General features: G+C 47.1%; 1 protein-coding gene across 1 annotated transcript in view; it reads left to right on the top strand.

Annotated features, from left to right (window-relative positions):
• Window positions 1-13,432, top strand: part of ATP1A4 (ATPase Na+/K+ transporting subunit alpha 4) — a 36,293-nt gene that overhangs the window by 1,565 nt on the left and 21,296 nt on the right. The window contains exons 3-7 of the mRNA XM_021712681.1: window positions 1,516-1,719; window positions 2,297-2,410; window positions 6,905-7,039; window positions 7,312-7,429; window positions 13,146-13,414. Coding sequence (XP_021568356.1) covers window positions 1,516-1,719; window positions 2,297-2,410; window positions 6,905-7,039; window positions 7,312-7,429; window positions 13,146-13,414 — 840 coding nt within the window. The remainder of the gene's footprint in view (window positions 1-1,515; window positions 1,720-2,296; window positions 2,411-6,904; window positions 7,040-7,311; window positions 7,430-13,145; window positions 13,415-13,432) is intronic.

The raw sequence follows: 13,432 nt of genomic DNA, 5'->3' as shown, positions 1-13,432 counted from the left end.
AATGAAAATTGACCTTGTGGACCTTCTGAAAGGGGCTTGGGACCACTGGGTGTTTCGGGGTAAAGGGAAGGCTGGTGGGGACTGGCAGGTTCTACTATCATTTTCATTTACAGGGAAAAGCACATAAACTTGTGCACAAGACTGAAATGAGAATCCGTACACTTCTGTCTTTAGCCGTTTCTTTTTTCTATTTCTTTTTTTTTTTTAATTGTATGACTACACAATTGTACGTAGTTATGGAATGCATGTGAGGTTTTGGAACAAGAAAACAACGTGTAAGAATCAAAATGGGTAATTGGGATAACTATCACCTAACATTTATCATTGGTTTTGTGTTGGAAATGTCCCAAATCCACTCTAGTTATTTTGAAATATGCAATAAATTATAGCTAACTGTGGTCACTCTATTGTGCTACCAAGCACTGGATTTTATTCCTTCTGTTTCTACATTGGAGTCAAACGTGGTGTTAATGTGTTATCAACATTAAGTATTATATCTCATCCCCACGTTGGGCTTGCACATTGTATTGTAACTATCTGCACATACTCATCTCCCCACGAGTGCCTTACATGTAGGAAGCATTCTTGGTATCCTCAGCATCCACCCCCAACCCATCCCAAAACAGGTGCTCAAGTTCAAAAAGATATGTGAACTAATCCACAAACAGAAAACGTTTCCTGTGCAAGCATCCATTCTATAATGCACATTTTATTTATTTATTTTTTTATTTTATTTATTTATTTATTTTTTTTTGAGTTGGAGTCCCACTCTGTCGCCCAGACTGGAGTGCAGTGGCCACTCCCGGCCAACGCAGCCTCGACCTGCTGAGCTCCGGCGATCCTTTCACCTCAGCCTTCCAAGTAGCCGGAATTACATGCATGCGCTACCATGCCCGGTTGATTTTTTGATTTATTGTAGAGATGAGGTCTTGCTGCCGAGGCAGGTCTCGAACCCGCCAGCTCAGGCAGTCCACTCACCTCAGCCTCCCAAAGGTGTGGGATTACAGGCTGAGCCACCGAGCCCAGCTATTTATTTATTTTTCATTTTTATTTTTTGGAGTTGGAGTCTCACTCTTTTGTCCAGGCTGAAGTGCAGTGGCACGCATGCTCATGGCCACCTCAGTGTTGACCTTCTGGTTTCCCGCGATACTTCTGCCTCAGTCTTCTGAGTAACCGGAACTACAGGCACATGCTACCATGCCCGGCTATTTTTTTATTTATTGTAGAGATGAGGTCTCGCCAAGTTGCCTGGACTGGTCTCGAACCCGCGTACTCAGGCAATCCACTCGCCTCGGCCTCCCAAGGTTCTGGGATTATAGGCTGAGCCACCAAGCCTGGCCTATAACACACATCTTAAAATCCCACTTTATTTAGGAAGAACTTCCAGACTGACCCTAAGAGAGCTCCTGCAGTGTCTCAATCCACCCCTCATGAGGCCATAATGGCCGCTTCCCCTTGACTCTTGCTGCTTCTCTTTCTACAGCTTCCCTCGATCCCTATCTCTTCTTCACACAGGGCCACAGTCCCCGAAAGGCAGAGGAACTCCTGATTCGAGATGGACCCAACATTCTAACTCCACCCCCCACCACTCCAAAATGGGTCAAATTCTGTAAACAACTTTTCGGGGGCTTCTCCCTCCTGCTGTGGACAGGCGCCATCCTCTGCTTCGTGGCCTTTGGCATCCAGTCGTATTTCTATGATGACTTTACCAAAGACAACGTGAGTTTGTTCAACTAATACTGGCCGGCCCAGTGTCTGTGCAGCCCTGAGACTCTTCTGCCCAGCAGCCTCCACTCCTGAAGCCCTCAGGCCCACATCCTAACCCCAGGCACTTTCTGAGGGAGCAGCTGGTCCATCCTGATTCCCTTCACCTTTGATCTAGAAAGCTACTGGTTCAGCTCCCTGAGATGCGTGATTTCCCCCTTTGATGATCTTCCCAACTATCAAAGCCCTTTGCTGTCCCTTCTCTTCCCCACAATTTTAATTTCATCCCACTCCTTCCAGTCTCTCTCACTATCTGCCCCTCACCCCCTGAAGAGCCTTCCTGGAGAAAAAGAGCCAGGCATTCTCTGCCCTGAGACCTTGTTGACCACTCACCATATAGCCCAGGGTTCCTTTACCAGGGAACCCAGTGTTCTGGCCCTCCCTCAGATTCTTCTCAGCCCCTCTGCCTTCCAACTCAGTCCCGTGGTTTCTTGTGCCTGGAGAAACCATGGTCACCCTGGCAAGCTGAACTTTTGAGGATGGAGAGGAGGAAAAGGACCCACTGGTGAACACCTTCTCTCCCCATCCCCAGCTGTACCTCGGCTTTGTGCTCTCCATCGTGGTCGTCATCACCGGCTGCTTCTCCTACTATCAGGAGGCCAAGAGTGCCAAGATCATGGAATCATTTAAGAACATGGTGCCACAGGTGTGACTGTAGTGGGAGGATCTAGTGAGAGGAGGGGTGGAATGTGGCCAAACACAGTTACAGTGTTCCCTGGAGAATTCTATTCTTTTTTTTTTTTAATCTATTTATTTTTTATTATGATGTTGTGGGGTACAGTTAAGGGTTAGGTATACAATTACGTTTCATTCAGGCACCCTGTTGATATGAAGTGTTTCCCAGACAGATATTTGCTACTGTTAATCCCATCTCCCCCCCCCATGGTTTCCCAGTACTGTCAGTCATTTTCTTATAGTATTGCATTGGATGTTTAAGGTCCATTATATGAGTGAGAACATGTGATACTCGGATCTTTGTTTCTGTGAGAGGTCACTCAGTATTATAGACTCTAGTTCCATCCAGGTTGCTGCAAAATTCATGATTTTGTTCCGTGCTGAAAAGAAAAAAACAACAACCCCATTATAAAATGGGTAAAAGATATGAACAGACACTTCACAAAGGAAGACATCCAAGCAGCCAACAAACACATGAAGAAATGTTCAACCTCACTAATCATCAGGGAGATGCAAATCAAAACCACACTGAGATGCCACCTAACTCCAGTCAGAATGGCAATTATCAACAAGTCAAAAAATAACAGCTGCTGGAGAGGGTGTGGTGAAAAGGGAACACTTCTACACTGTTGGTGGGAGTGTAAACTAGTGCAACCTCTGTGGAAAGCAGTGTGGCGATTCCTAAAAGCTCTAAATACCAATCTCCCAGATGACTCCACAATCCCCCTACTGGGAATATATCCTGAAGAACTCAAATCACTCTATAAAAAAGATACCTGCACACGTATGTTTATCGCAGCATTGTTCACAATTGCAAGAACCTGGAAACAACCATGCTGCCCGTCAAAAGAGGACTGGATTAAAAAAATGTGGTACATATACACGATGGAATACTACGCAGCCATAAAAATAGAATTCTATTCTATGGTGAGTGAGCTGGGTGAGGCTGGTGATGAGGGGTCCGGTTGCTCTATCAGGCCTTAAAAGTATCTGCAAAAGACAAACATCACTGTGACAGAGTCTGTTCCTGAAGGCAGAGTCTGAATTCAATAAGGAAACACCATACAAACCCCAAAAGAGAACATTCTATTAAAAAAATAAGAGCCAGGCTCGGTGGCTCAGCCTGTAATCCCGCGCCTTTGGGAGGCTGAGGTGAGTGGATTGCCTGAGCCTGCGGGTTCGAGACCCGCCTGGGCAGGCGAGACCTCATCTCTACAATAAATCAAGAAATTAGCCGGGCGTGGTAGCGCGCGCCTGTAGTTCCAGCTACTTGGAAGGATCGCCGGAGCCCAGCAGGTCGAGGCTCCAGTGGCCGGGAGCAGTCACTTCACTCCAGTCTGGGTGACAGAGTGAGACTCCAACTCAAAAAAAATAAAAATAAGAAAAGCAAGTTTGGGTGTTGGTGAAGGGAGAGCTGTATTCTCCAAATGTCAGTGACCTTAAAGAACACCTGTGAGCCGGGCTCGGTGGCTCAGCCTGTAATCCCGCACCTTTGGGAGGCCGAGGGGAGTGGATTGCTTGAGCCCGCGGGTTCAATATCTGCCCGAGTAACTTGGCGAAACCTGTTCTCTACAATAAATCAAAAAATTAGCCAGGCATGGTAGCACACACCTGTAGTTCCAGCTACTCAGAAGGCTAAGGCGGGAGGATCGCCAGAGCCCAGTAGGTTGAGGCTGCAGTGGCCAGGAGCATGCCACTGCACTCCAGTCTGGGCCACGGAGTGAGACTCCAACCCAAAAAAAAAAAAGAAGAAGAACACCTGTGAAAATGCTCTAGGTTAAAGGAGGCCAAAGAGATATGACAGCTAAACACAATACCTGCCCTTAGACCTGATTCTGTGGCAAAGGAGAAGAAATGCAGTTTAAAGGATATATTGGAAGAAACAGACTCCACCATTCTTCCTTCCATTTCCCCTGCTGTGCTGGTTGTTTTGTGTTGGCTGTGTGACTTCTAATTTCCATGTACAGTATGCTCAGCATTAGATAACTCCTCATTGTAAACAAACTGTGTCACTGTCCAGAACACCACTTATAAATCAGCCTAGCATTTATAAGGGGGAAAAAAAGGATATATTGGGGCCGAGTGCGATGGCATATACCTGTAATCCTAGTACTTTGGGAGGCCAAGGTAGGAGGATCACTTGGGGCCAGGAGTTTGAGACCAACCTGGGCAATCTTGCCAGACTCCATCTCTGCCAAAAATAAATAAAAATAAAAAGTCAGGCTTAGTGGCACATGCCTGTGATCCTAGATACTCGAGAGGCTGTGCCTAGGAGTTTGAGGATACAATGAACTAGGATCACACCACTGGACTCCAACCTGGGCAACAGAGCAAGAACCTGTCTGTCTCTGACTCTAAAAAAAAAAAGCCGAGCTCGGTGGCTTAGCCTGTAATCCCGCGCCTTTGGGAGGCTGAGGTGAGTGCATTGCCTGAGCCCGCGGGTTCAAGACCCGCCTGGGCAGGCAAGATCTCATCTGTACAATAAATAAAAATTTTAAAAAATTAACCGAGTGTGGTAGTGTATGTCTGTAATTCCGGCTACTCGGAAGGCTGAGGCGGAAGGATCGCCAGAGTCCAGCAGGTCAAGGCTGCGGTGGCCGGGAGCGGCCAATGCACTCCAGTCTGGGAGACAGAGTGAGACTCCAACTCAAAAAAAAAAAAAAAAGATATATTAGGTCAATTGACAGAACTGGAATCCAGACAGTAGGTGAAAGTATTGTATCAATGTGAGACTTCCTGAAATTGATAACTGCATTGTGGTTATTTAAGAGAATATTTTATTGAGTGTGGTGGCTCATGCCTGTAATCCCAGCACTTCAGGAGGCCAAGGCAGGAGGACTGCTTGAGCTCAAGAGTTCGAGACCAGTCTGGGCAACATAGTGAGACCTCATCTCTACAAAAAAATTTAAAATAAGCCGGGTGTTGAGGCATGCATCTATAGTCCTAGCTACTTGGGAGGCTGAGGAAGGAGGATTGCTTGGGCCCAGGAGTTGGAGGCCATAGTGGGCTGAGATAGTGCCTCTGCACTCTGGGCTACGGAGTAAGATGCCAACTAAAAAAGAAAAAAGAAAACATTTTAATTATTGAGAAATGCAAGCTGAAATATTTAGGATAAAAGATCATGATGTATGCAATTTACCCTCAAATAGTTCAGGAAGAAAGTATACACACAAAGACAGAGAAAAAAGACAAAGCAAACAAGGTGAAATGTATTAACAGGTGAATCCAGGTAAAAGTTATGTAGATGTTCTTGGTACTGCTTTTCTGAACGTTGCTTTTGCAGCTTTTCCAAACGTTTAAAATTGTGTTCGAATTAAAAGTTTTGTTTTTGTTTTTGTTTTTTTGAGTGGAGTCTCACTCTGTCGCCCAGACTAGAGTGCAGTGGCTGCTCCCAGCAGCCTCAGCCTCAACCTGCTGGGCTCTGGCGATCCTTCTGCCTCAGCCTTCCAAGTAGTTGGAACTACAGGCGTGTGCTACCACGCTCGGCTAATTTTTTGATTTATTGTAGAGATGAGGTCTCGCCAAGTTGCCCAGGTGGATCTCGAACCCGCAGGCTCAGGCAATCCACTCACCTCAGCCTCCCAAAGCGTGGGATTACAGGCTGAGCCACCAAGCCCGGCTGAATTAAAAGTTGTTTAAAGGTACCTGGAAGTAATATAGCTGTGAGCAGGGGTCCCTAGGCGCAGGGCTGGACACTCAGAAGGGAACAGGCTCCCGAGTTCCCACATTATGACCATGTCCCACGCTGTAGCCCAGGATTTTCCTCTCTCCTTGGTATCAGCATAGCCTAATTCCTTCCTTGGGTAAGAGTTTTGGGGCAAAGTGTTTTGGTAGTTCAGGAGACCAGAAGTTGATGAGTTAGCTGTCTGACAAACCACCGCAAAACTTAGTGGCGTGAAATAGCGAACATCCTATAAATGGTTCTCATAATTCTGCAGCTGGGTTGTTGTTCTGGAGTAAGCTAATCTCAGCGGATGCTGGACAGTCTAAGATGACCTCACTCTCAGCCCAGGGTCTCAGCTGAGATGACCAGGACTCAGGGCCCTTCTGATCTCTCTTCTTCTAGGAGGCTCGCTCAGGCTTGCTCATGTGTGGCACAGGTCTTCCCAGCAGCGACGGGGCATGCCTCAATACGAAAACACTTTTTAAGCTCCTCTTTGTGTCCCATGTGCCCCCAGTGTTCTATGGGGAAAAGCAAACCACACGGCCAAGCCCAGGTTTGGGAGTAGGGAGATAGATACCTCCTCTTCATGGGAAGAGCATCAAGGACACATTGCAAAAGGCCCTGCAGACAGGGAGGTGGGTATTTGCAATCTACCAAAGACACGATCAAGAATTATGTAATGGATAGTAAGAAAGGGCAGGAAGAAGGAAGGAAGGAGACTGGGAACAGGATGAGGTAGGCTAGGAATGCAGTGAGGGATGCAGAAAGTTTTGGAAATGACCCTGCACCATCTTCCCACAGCAAGCGCTGGTCATCCGAAGTGGAGAGAGGATACAGATTAACGTGCAAAATGTGGTGCTGGGAGACCTGGTGGAAGTGAGGGGAGGGGATCGAATCCCCGCTGACCTCCGGATCATCTCTGCACAAGGATGTAAGGTGAGGGGACGTGGAAGGCTCTGGGCGGGCGCCAGCGTGGTCTCAGGGCACAGCCAGGATCTAGTTAGAGAAAGCAAAAACTTATTCTTCAGGACATTGGGAAGTTGATATGTACAAATCTGATGTTAAAGACAGGGTGCTGTTGTGTCGACTTGTTACTCTCTGTAGATCAGTGATGATGGTGGTGGTGACAGACAGACATGCTGTCTTTGTAAACGAATCTGGCTTTCTTCCTGTGCTCACCTTCTGACCCAGCTTTTCTCTCACCCCAGGTGGACAACTCGTCCTTGACTGGGGAGTCAGAGCCCCAATTTCGCTCTCCTGATTTCTCCCACGAGAACCCACTGGAGTCTCGGAACATTTGCTTCTTCTCCACCAACTGTGTGGAAGGTAAATGCCAAACCATAAGTAGCATAGATGCTAAAGCCAGGACCAAAACGTAAAGATGTCAGCAACTATCTTTCCAAAGCAGTGAGATGGGTAAGAACTGGTAAACAGTGTAGGTTCTCCATCACTTATGAGCTGTATGACCTTTGGTAAAAGGTCAACACCACCATTGCTACATTTGCACAGTGATCATACTAAAAGTCGTTACCCCACAGATTTTTGTGTGGATTGAGATAATGCCTATGCAAGTCCCACCACAAGGTCTGATACACTGTGAGTGACCTGTAATTGTTAGTATTATCCTAGACTGTGAGTGGACTATGCTCCACAAGCCACATGTGGCACAGGAGGGAGGATATTATTCAGCCCTACTGGGTCATTCTTCTCTTAAGGTAAGCCCTGTCTTCCAACTATTTCCCTCTGCAAGAAAAGATGTTGGCATGGGAAACCTGAGTCACCAGAGGTGTCACCTGGACTCTGCCTCTCCATTTTGGCTTTGCTCCTAGAATCTAGGACATTCTTGAACCAGGAGGCAGTGCTAGCCAAGGTTAACAAGGGACTAAACATTACGAAGTCAAGCTCTCCATTTCCCTTTCCCCTAAAGGAGGCCTGAAGACTCCCCTGGAGCACACTTGAAAACCATTATTCACATGTTAGAATAAATGTTTGGGTGTCTACAAAATAACTGTTTTTTAATTGAATGCATAGCATGTATTGAGTGTCATAGGTATTATCTCCAATTCTCACAATGCTATGGAGCAGATGCTTTTCCTGTCTTACACAAAAAAGACTAAAGGTCAAAGAAATTTGGTGCCAAAGTCAAGATTACAAATCAACAAAGAGGAGGAGGGTCAGGAATTCTAATGTAGGTAGGTCTTCTCCAAAGCCTGTGCTCTTTTCACAAACCCTGCTCTGCATTAAAAGATAGCAAATAACCTCTCTGGTAATCAAAGTATTTACTTTGAATGCATTTATTTATTTATTTTAGAGACAGGGTCTCACTATGTTGCCCAGATTGGTCTCGAACTCCTGGGCTCAAGCAATCCTCCTACCTCGGCCTCCCAAAGTGCTGGGATTACAGGCATGAGCCACTGCACCCAGCCATTAATTTAAAAATACCATAAAGAGTAAGAGTTACGTTAAGACTGAATAGAGGCTGGGTTCAGTTGGCTCAGCCTATAATCCCAGCACTTTGGGAGACCGAGGTGAGCGGATTGCCTAAGCCCATGGGTTCGAAAACAGTCTGGGCAACTTGGCGAGACCTCATCTCTACAATTTTTTAAAAAAATTAGCCAGATATGGTAATACACACCTATAGTTCTGGCTACTTGGAAGGCTGAGGCGGAAGGATCGCCCAAGCCCAGGAGGTCGATGCCGGGGTGGCTGTGAACATGCCACACTGCACCCCAGCCTAGGCGACAGAGTGAGACTCTAACTCAGAAAAAAAAAAAAAAAGACTATGAGAAAGAACCCAATTAGGCAATAAATATATATATTAAAATTAAAATTATTTTAAATTGATTGGACAGAAAGATGTAAGTTAGCAAGCATTCTCCAAAGACACCAAATAACTACTACTGGATTTTAGGAAGAAGTTTGCCCAGATTTGTTCTTCCAAAATAAGATTTTCATCAGCTGAGTATATACTTCAAATAAGAGAACTGGTGGTGGTAGCCTTACATCTAGGAAACAAGGATTTGTCTAGGTGGAGAGTGGTTTTACAGGAGACCCACAAAACCAGGATGTGGCCAAGAGGGTGGGGCCAGATCAAAGGAGCTCTTGATTGCCAAATTGAGGGGTTTCTCTGCCATTTGCAGTGGAGTAACATTTACCCTAGACCAATTTGCAAACAAGTAGCATAACTTTAAACTTGACCCTTACCTCCTAGCTCTCCTCACTGTGGACGTTGACAGGACTATGATACAAACGTCTCTTTGGGATCTTGTACATCTTCAAGGGAGCCTACACTATTTCTCTGGCAATATATGGAAGGTATAAGAAGGAGCCAGTCTGGGGTACGGGGTGCTTGGCCTCCTCAATCTCCCCCAGGGTGGATGTCAACCCACCCTGTCTCTAGATACACTGGGATCAGTTACTAAATCCCATTTCTCTAAGCACGAGGAAACCATAGCAGAAGGAATAAAACTGAAGAATTATCAGGTTCACACCTGTAATCCCAGCACTTTGAGAGGCAGAGGTGAGAGGATTGTCAATGGTTTCCTCGTGCTTAGAGAGATGAGGAAAACCTCAAGGAAGGCTGAGGGGGAAGGATCACCGGAGCTCAGCAGGTTGAATCTGCGGCAGCCATGACCATATCACAGCACTTTAGCCTAGGCTACAGAGTGAGAACCCACCTCAAAAAAAAAAAAAAAAAAAAAATAGCCTGGGCATGGTGGCACATGCCTGTAGTCCCAGCTACTTGGGAGGCTGAAGCGGAAGGATCACCTGAGCCCAGCAGGTTGAGGCTGCAGTAGCCGTGATCGTGTCACTGTACTCCAGCCTGGGTGACAGAGACTCTGGATCCAAAAAAAAAGAAGAGCTAAACTAAACGGTGACACAAGGCAGATGGAGCTGACACAATAATCTACCCACCACCCCTCAGCCCACCAGACACATAAAGCTCCTCAGTACCTCTCAAGTGTTTAGTATCTTCATTCCACAAGACTCAGTGAATGCCTGTGGCAACCAGATTGAAGGGCATGTGTGTCTCACACTGTGAACCTTTCCAGAATTCCTTCTCCTCCTAAACACTGACCTGACCAGCCTGCTCTATGCATGGGACCCTGCTTCCAGGCTTACACAGGTGAGAATGACCTTGGAGATGGGAACCACAGGCTGCTCTATGCATAATGTGCGTGGGAGCCACTAGGTCAGCACTATCCCTACCCAGTCATGTGTATGATTTTATGCTTTTGTTTTGTTTTTGAGTTAGGGGCTCACTCTGACACCCAGGCTGGAGTGCAGTAGCACGATCCTGGCTCATCGCAGCCTCTGCCTCCTGGGCTCAAGGATCCTTCTGCCTCAGCCTCCCCAGCCTCCCCAGCAGCTGGGACTACAGGTACATGCCACCACACCCGGTTAATTTTTTTTTTTTTAGGAGACGAGATCTAACTGTGTCGCCCAGGCTGTTCTCAAACTCCTGGCTCAAGCAGTTCTCCCACCTGAGCCTTCCTAAGTGCTGGGATTACAGGCATGAGCCAATGTGCCCGACCACATGTACGCTTTTATATTGCCCAAAATTCACTAAGTCATGAAAAGAAAGAAACTGAAGGCCGACTTGAGGGACTTCTATGTGTCTAGCCTTCTTCTAGGTTCTTTTGAAAAACATTTAATTCTCATAGTTTAGTAAGTACTTTCACCCATTTTAAAGATGAGGAAGCCTGAGTCTCAGAGAGTTTAAATAATTCACTCTAGAAGAAAGAGCTAGTAATTAGGAAAGATGAGTGGAGTAGGATGTCTCAACCGTGACCTTTGGGCTGGGTCATTCTCTGGTGTGGGGGAAAGGAAGGCCTGTCCTGCGTACTGCAGGGTGTTCAGCAGCATCCGTGGTCTCTGCCCCCTTGAAGCCAGGTCCAGCCCTCTCCCACTCCGGGTGTGACAACCACAAATGTCTCCAATCCTGAGTCCTTCTGCTTCCGAAATAAGTGTTTTTCTGGGTGATTCTGACTCCGACTTTAATGGTAGAAATTTCAGTCATCATGGTAGAGCTAGAAGAATTATTTAAGCCAAGAATCTTGTCATTCCCCTCATGTCCAGCACTGTAGGTGGGAGGCCTGCATGGTGTGTGTGCATGGTGTGTGTGTGTGTGTGTGTGTGTGTGTGTGTGTGTGTGTGTGTGTGTGTGTGAAGCCAAACAGATGTCCAGATTGGCCCCCTGACTGACTGGGGCGGTGCTGGTGGAGAGAAAGGAGGAGCCTGAGAGCCCAAGCCCAAGCCCAACTGTCATGGCCTGTGCTACCCAGCAGAGGTCAGGCTGGCTCTGTAGGCAGAGCAGGGAGGGGCTCAGGTCAGAGCAGGATGTCTCAACTGTGACCTTTGGGCTGGGTCATTCTCTGGTGTGAGGGGAGAGAAGGCCTGTCCTACGTACTGCAGAGTGTTTGGCAGCACCCCTGGCCTCTGCCAGGTGCTTGAAGCCAGGTGCAGCCCTCTCCCACTCCGGGTGTGACAACCAAAAATGTCTCCAAACACTGCCAAATGTCCCAGGGATGGGAGTTGGCCAGCTGAGGACCACTGGGTTAGGGGATAAGGAGATGTTGGAACACAGGGTTCTTCCAGAAGCGTCGCCACTGTGCCTGGGGAGTCGGGAACTATTCAGCTGCTGAGGACAGAGCAGGAAATATATCACAATAGAAGATCTTTAGTGGGGGGTGGGTGTGGCAGTTGAGGGAAACTGCTAGGAGAGGGAGGGTCATACCTCATCAACAAGGGTACCTGCATGATCAGTGTTTGTATACCTAACCCTGAATTGTACCCCGTATCTTTATAATAAAAAAATTAAAAATATTAATAAAAAGAAGAAATCTTTAAGTCCAGTGTAACAAAGACCTTCTGGGCCGTCAAGGCAAGTAGGCAATAAAGTTGGGTATCTCTGGAGAACGGTGAGCTTTTTCAGACTCAAAGAACCTAATCTGTATAAACTAAATATGAGGAGTAGGATGGAACAGTCCTTCAAAGGATCTGAGTCTTAACTCTGTGTTTGACCACCGAGAACTTTCCCTTTGTAGGAGCCAAACACAACAACCAAACACAACAGTTCAGACTGAGCATGCCTTGGGTGACCACTACTGATGGAAAAGAAAAAGGGTTTTTTTTTCTCTTTACACTCACACTGAGCATGGAACACCTCCGTGTCCAACATGTGTGAGGATGTCTCTGCACCGACAACCAGGTCTCCAGAGGACAACAACCAGGTGTCCTCTGATTCAATTTAATTCTGACTCTCTCTACTTGGAGACAGCATCCGGTCCCACATGTTGAGGGCTCCACCTCCCAAGGCTGTTCCCAACTTTAGATACCTATTGCAAGTCCCAAGCTGTGACCTGTGCTTCTGACAGACCAGTCATAAATTGTAGTTCCCATGACCACCTCCTCAGGTCTGAGTAAGCAAGACAGCTCACGGAAGCCAGGAAGACGCTACTTATGTATACCCATTTATTATAAGGGATATTACAGAAGATGCTGGTGAATAGCCACACCAAAGACATGCACAGAGCGAGGCATGGGGAGATGGGGTAGAGGAGTTTCCACGCTCTCTCCACTCTGGGCAACTACCCTCGGGCACCTCTGTGTGGTCACCCACCTGGGAGTTCTCTTACCCATCCTTCTGGGGTTTTTATGGAGGCTTCATTACACAGATATGACTGATTCCATAACATGGTTGGTTCCCCTGGCAATTGCACCCCCCCCACATACTTCTGTATATCCAGGAACCCTCCAAGAGTCCCCTCACTAGAACCAGGATCCTCCTGTCACCCAGGAAACGCCAAGGGATTTAAGAGTTCTAGGTCAGACACTCCTATCACTCAGGAAATTATGAAAGTCTTGGAAGCTGTGTCAAGAACTGAGTCAAAGACCAAATATTAGATAGGACAGAAGATTCTCCTGGCATCCTTGTCCTCAAGGGTTTTAGGAGCTGTCTGTCAGGAAGTGGGGGCAGAGACCAGTATGTATGCTGCTGCTTATCTCACAGTAGCACATGGTCTTCCACCTTTATCCACAGGAACAGCCCGGGGTGTTGTGATCGCTACAGGAGACTCCACGGTGATGGGCCGAATTGCCTCCCTGACATCAGGCCTGAAGGTCGGCCGGACCCCCATCGCTGTTGAAATTGAGCACTTCATCCATCTGATCACAATGGTGGCGGTCTTCCTTGGCATCATTTTTTTTGGGCTCTCATTTGCCTTGGGCTACGGCTGGCTGGAGGCTGTCATTTTTCTTATTGGCATCATTGTGGCCAATGTGCCTGAGGGTCTGTTGGCCACGGTCACTGTGAGTAAACAGGGTGGA

The sequence above is a fragment of the Carlito syrichta genome, unplaced genomic scaffold (genome assembly GCF_000164805.1).
Source record: "Carlito syrichta isolate Samal-C Ts95f unplaced genomic scaffold, Tarsius_syrichta-2.0.1 Scaffold303604, whole genome shotgun sequence".
NCBI classification, from domain to species: Eukaryota; Metazoa; Chordata; class Mammalia; order Primates; family Tarsiidae; genus Carlito; species Carlito syrichta.
The sequence above is the reverse complement of the archived record's forward strand: the minus strand, read 5'-3'. Positions and strand labels throughout refer to the sequence as shown.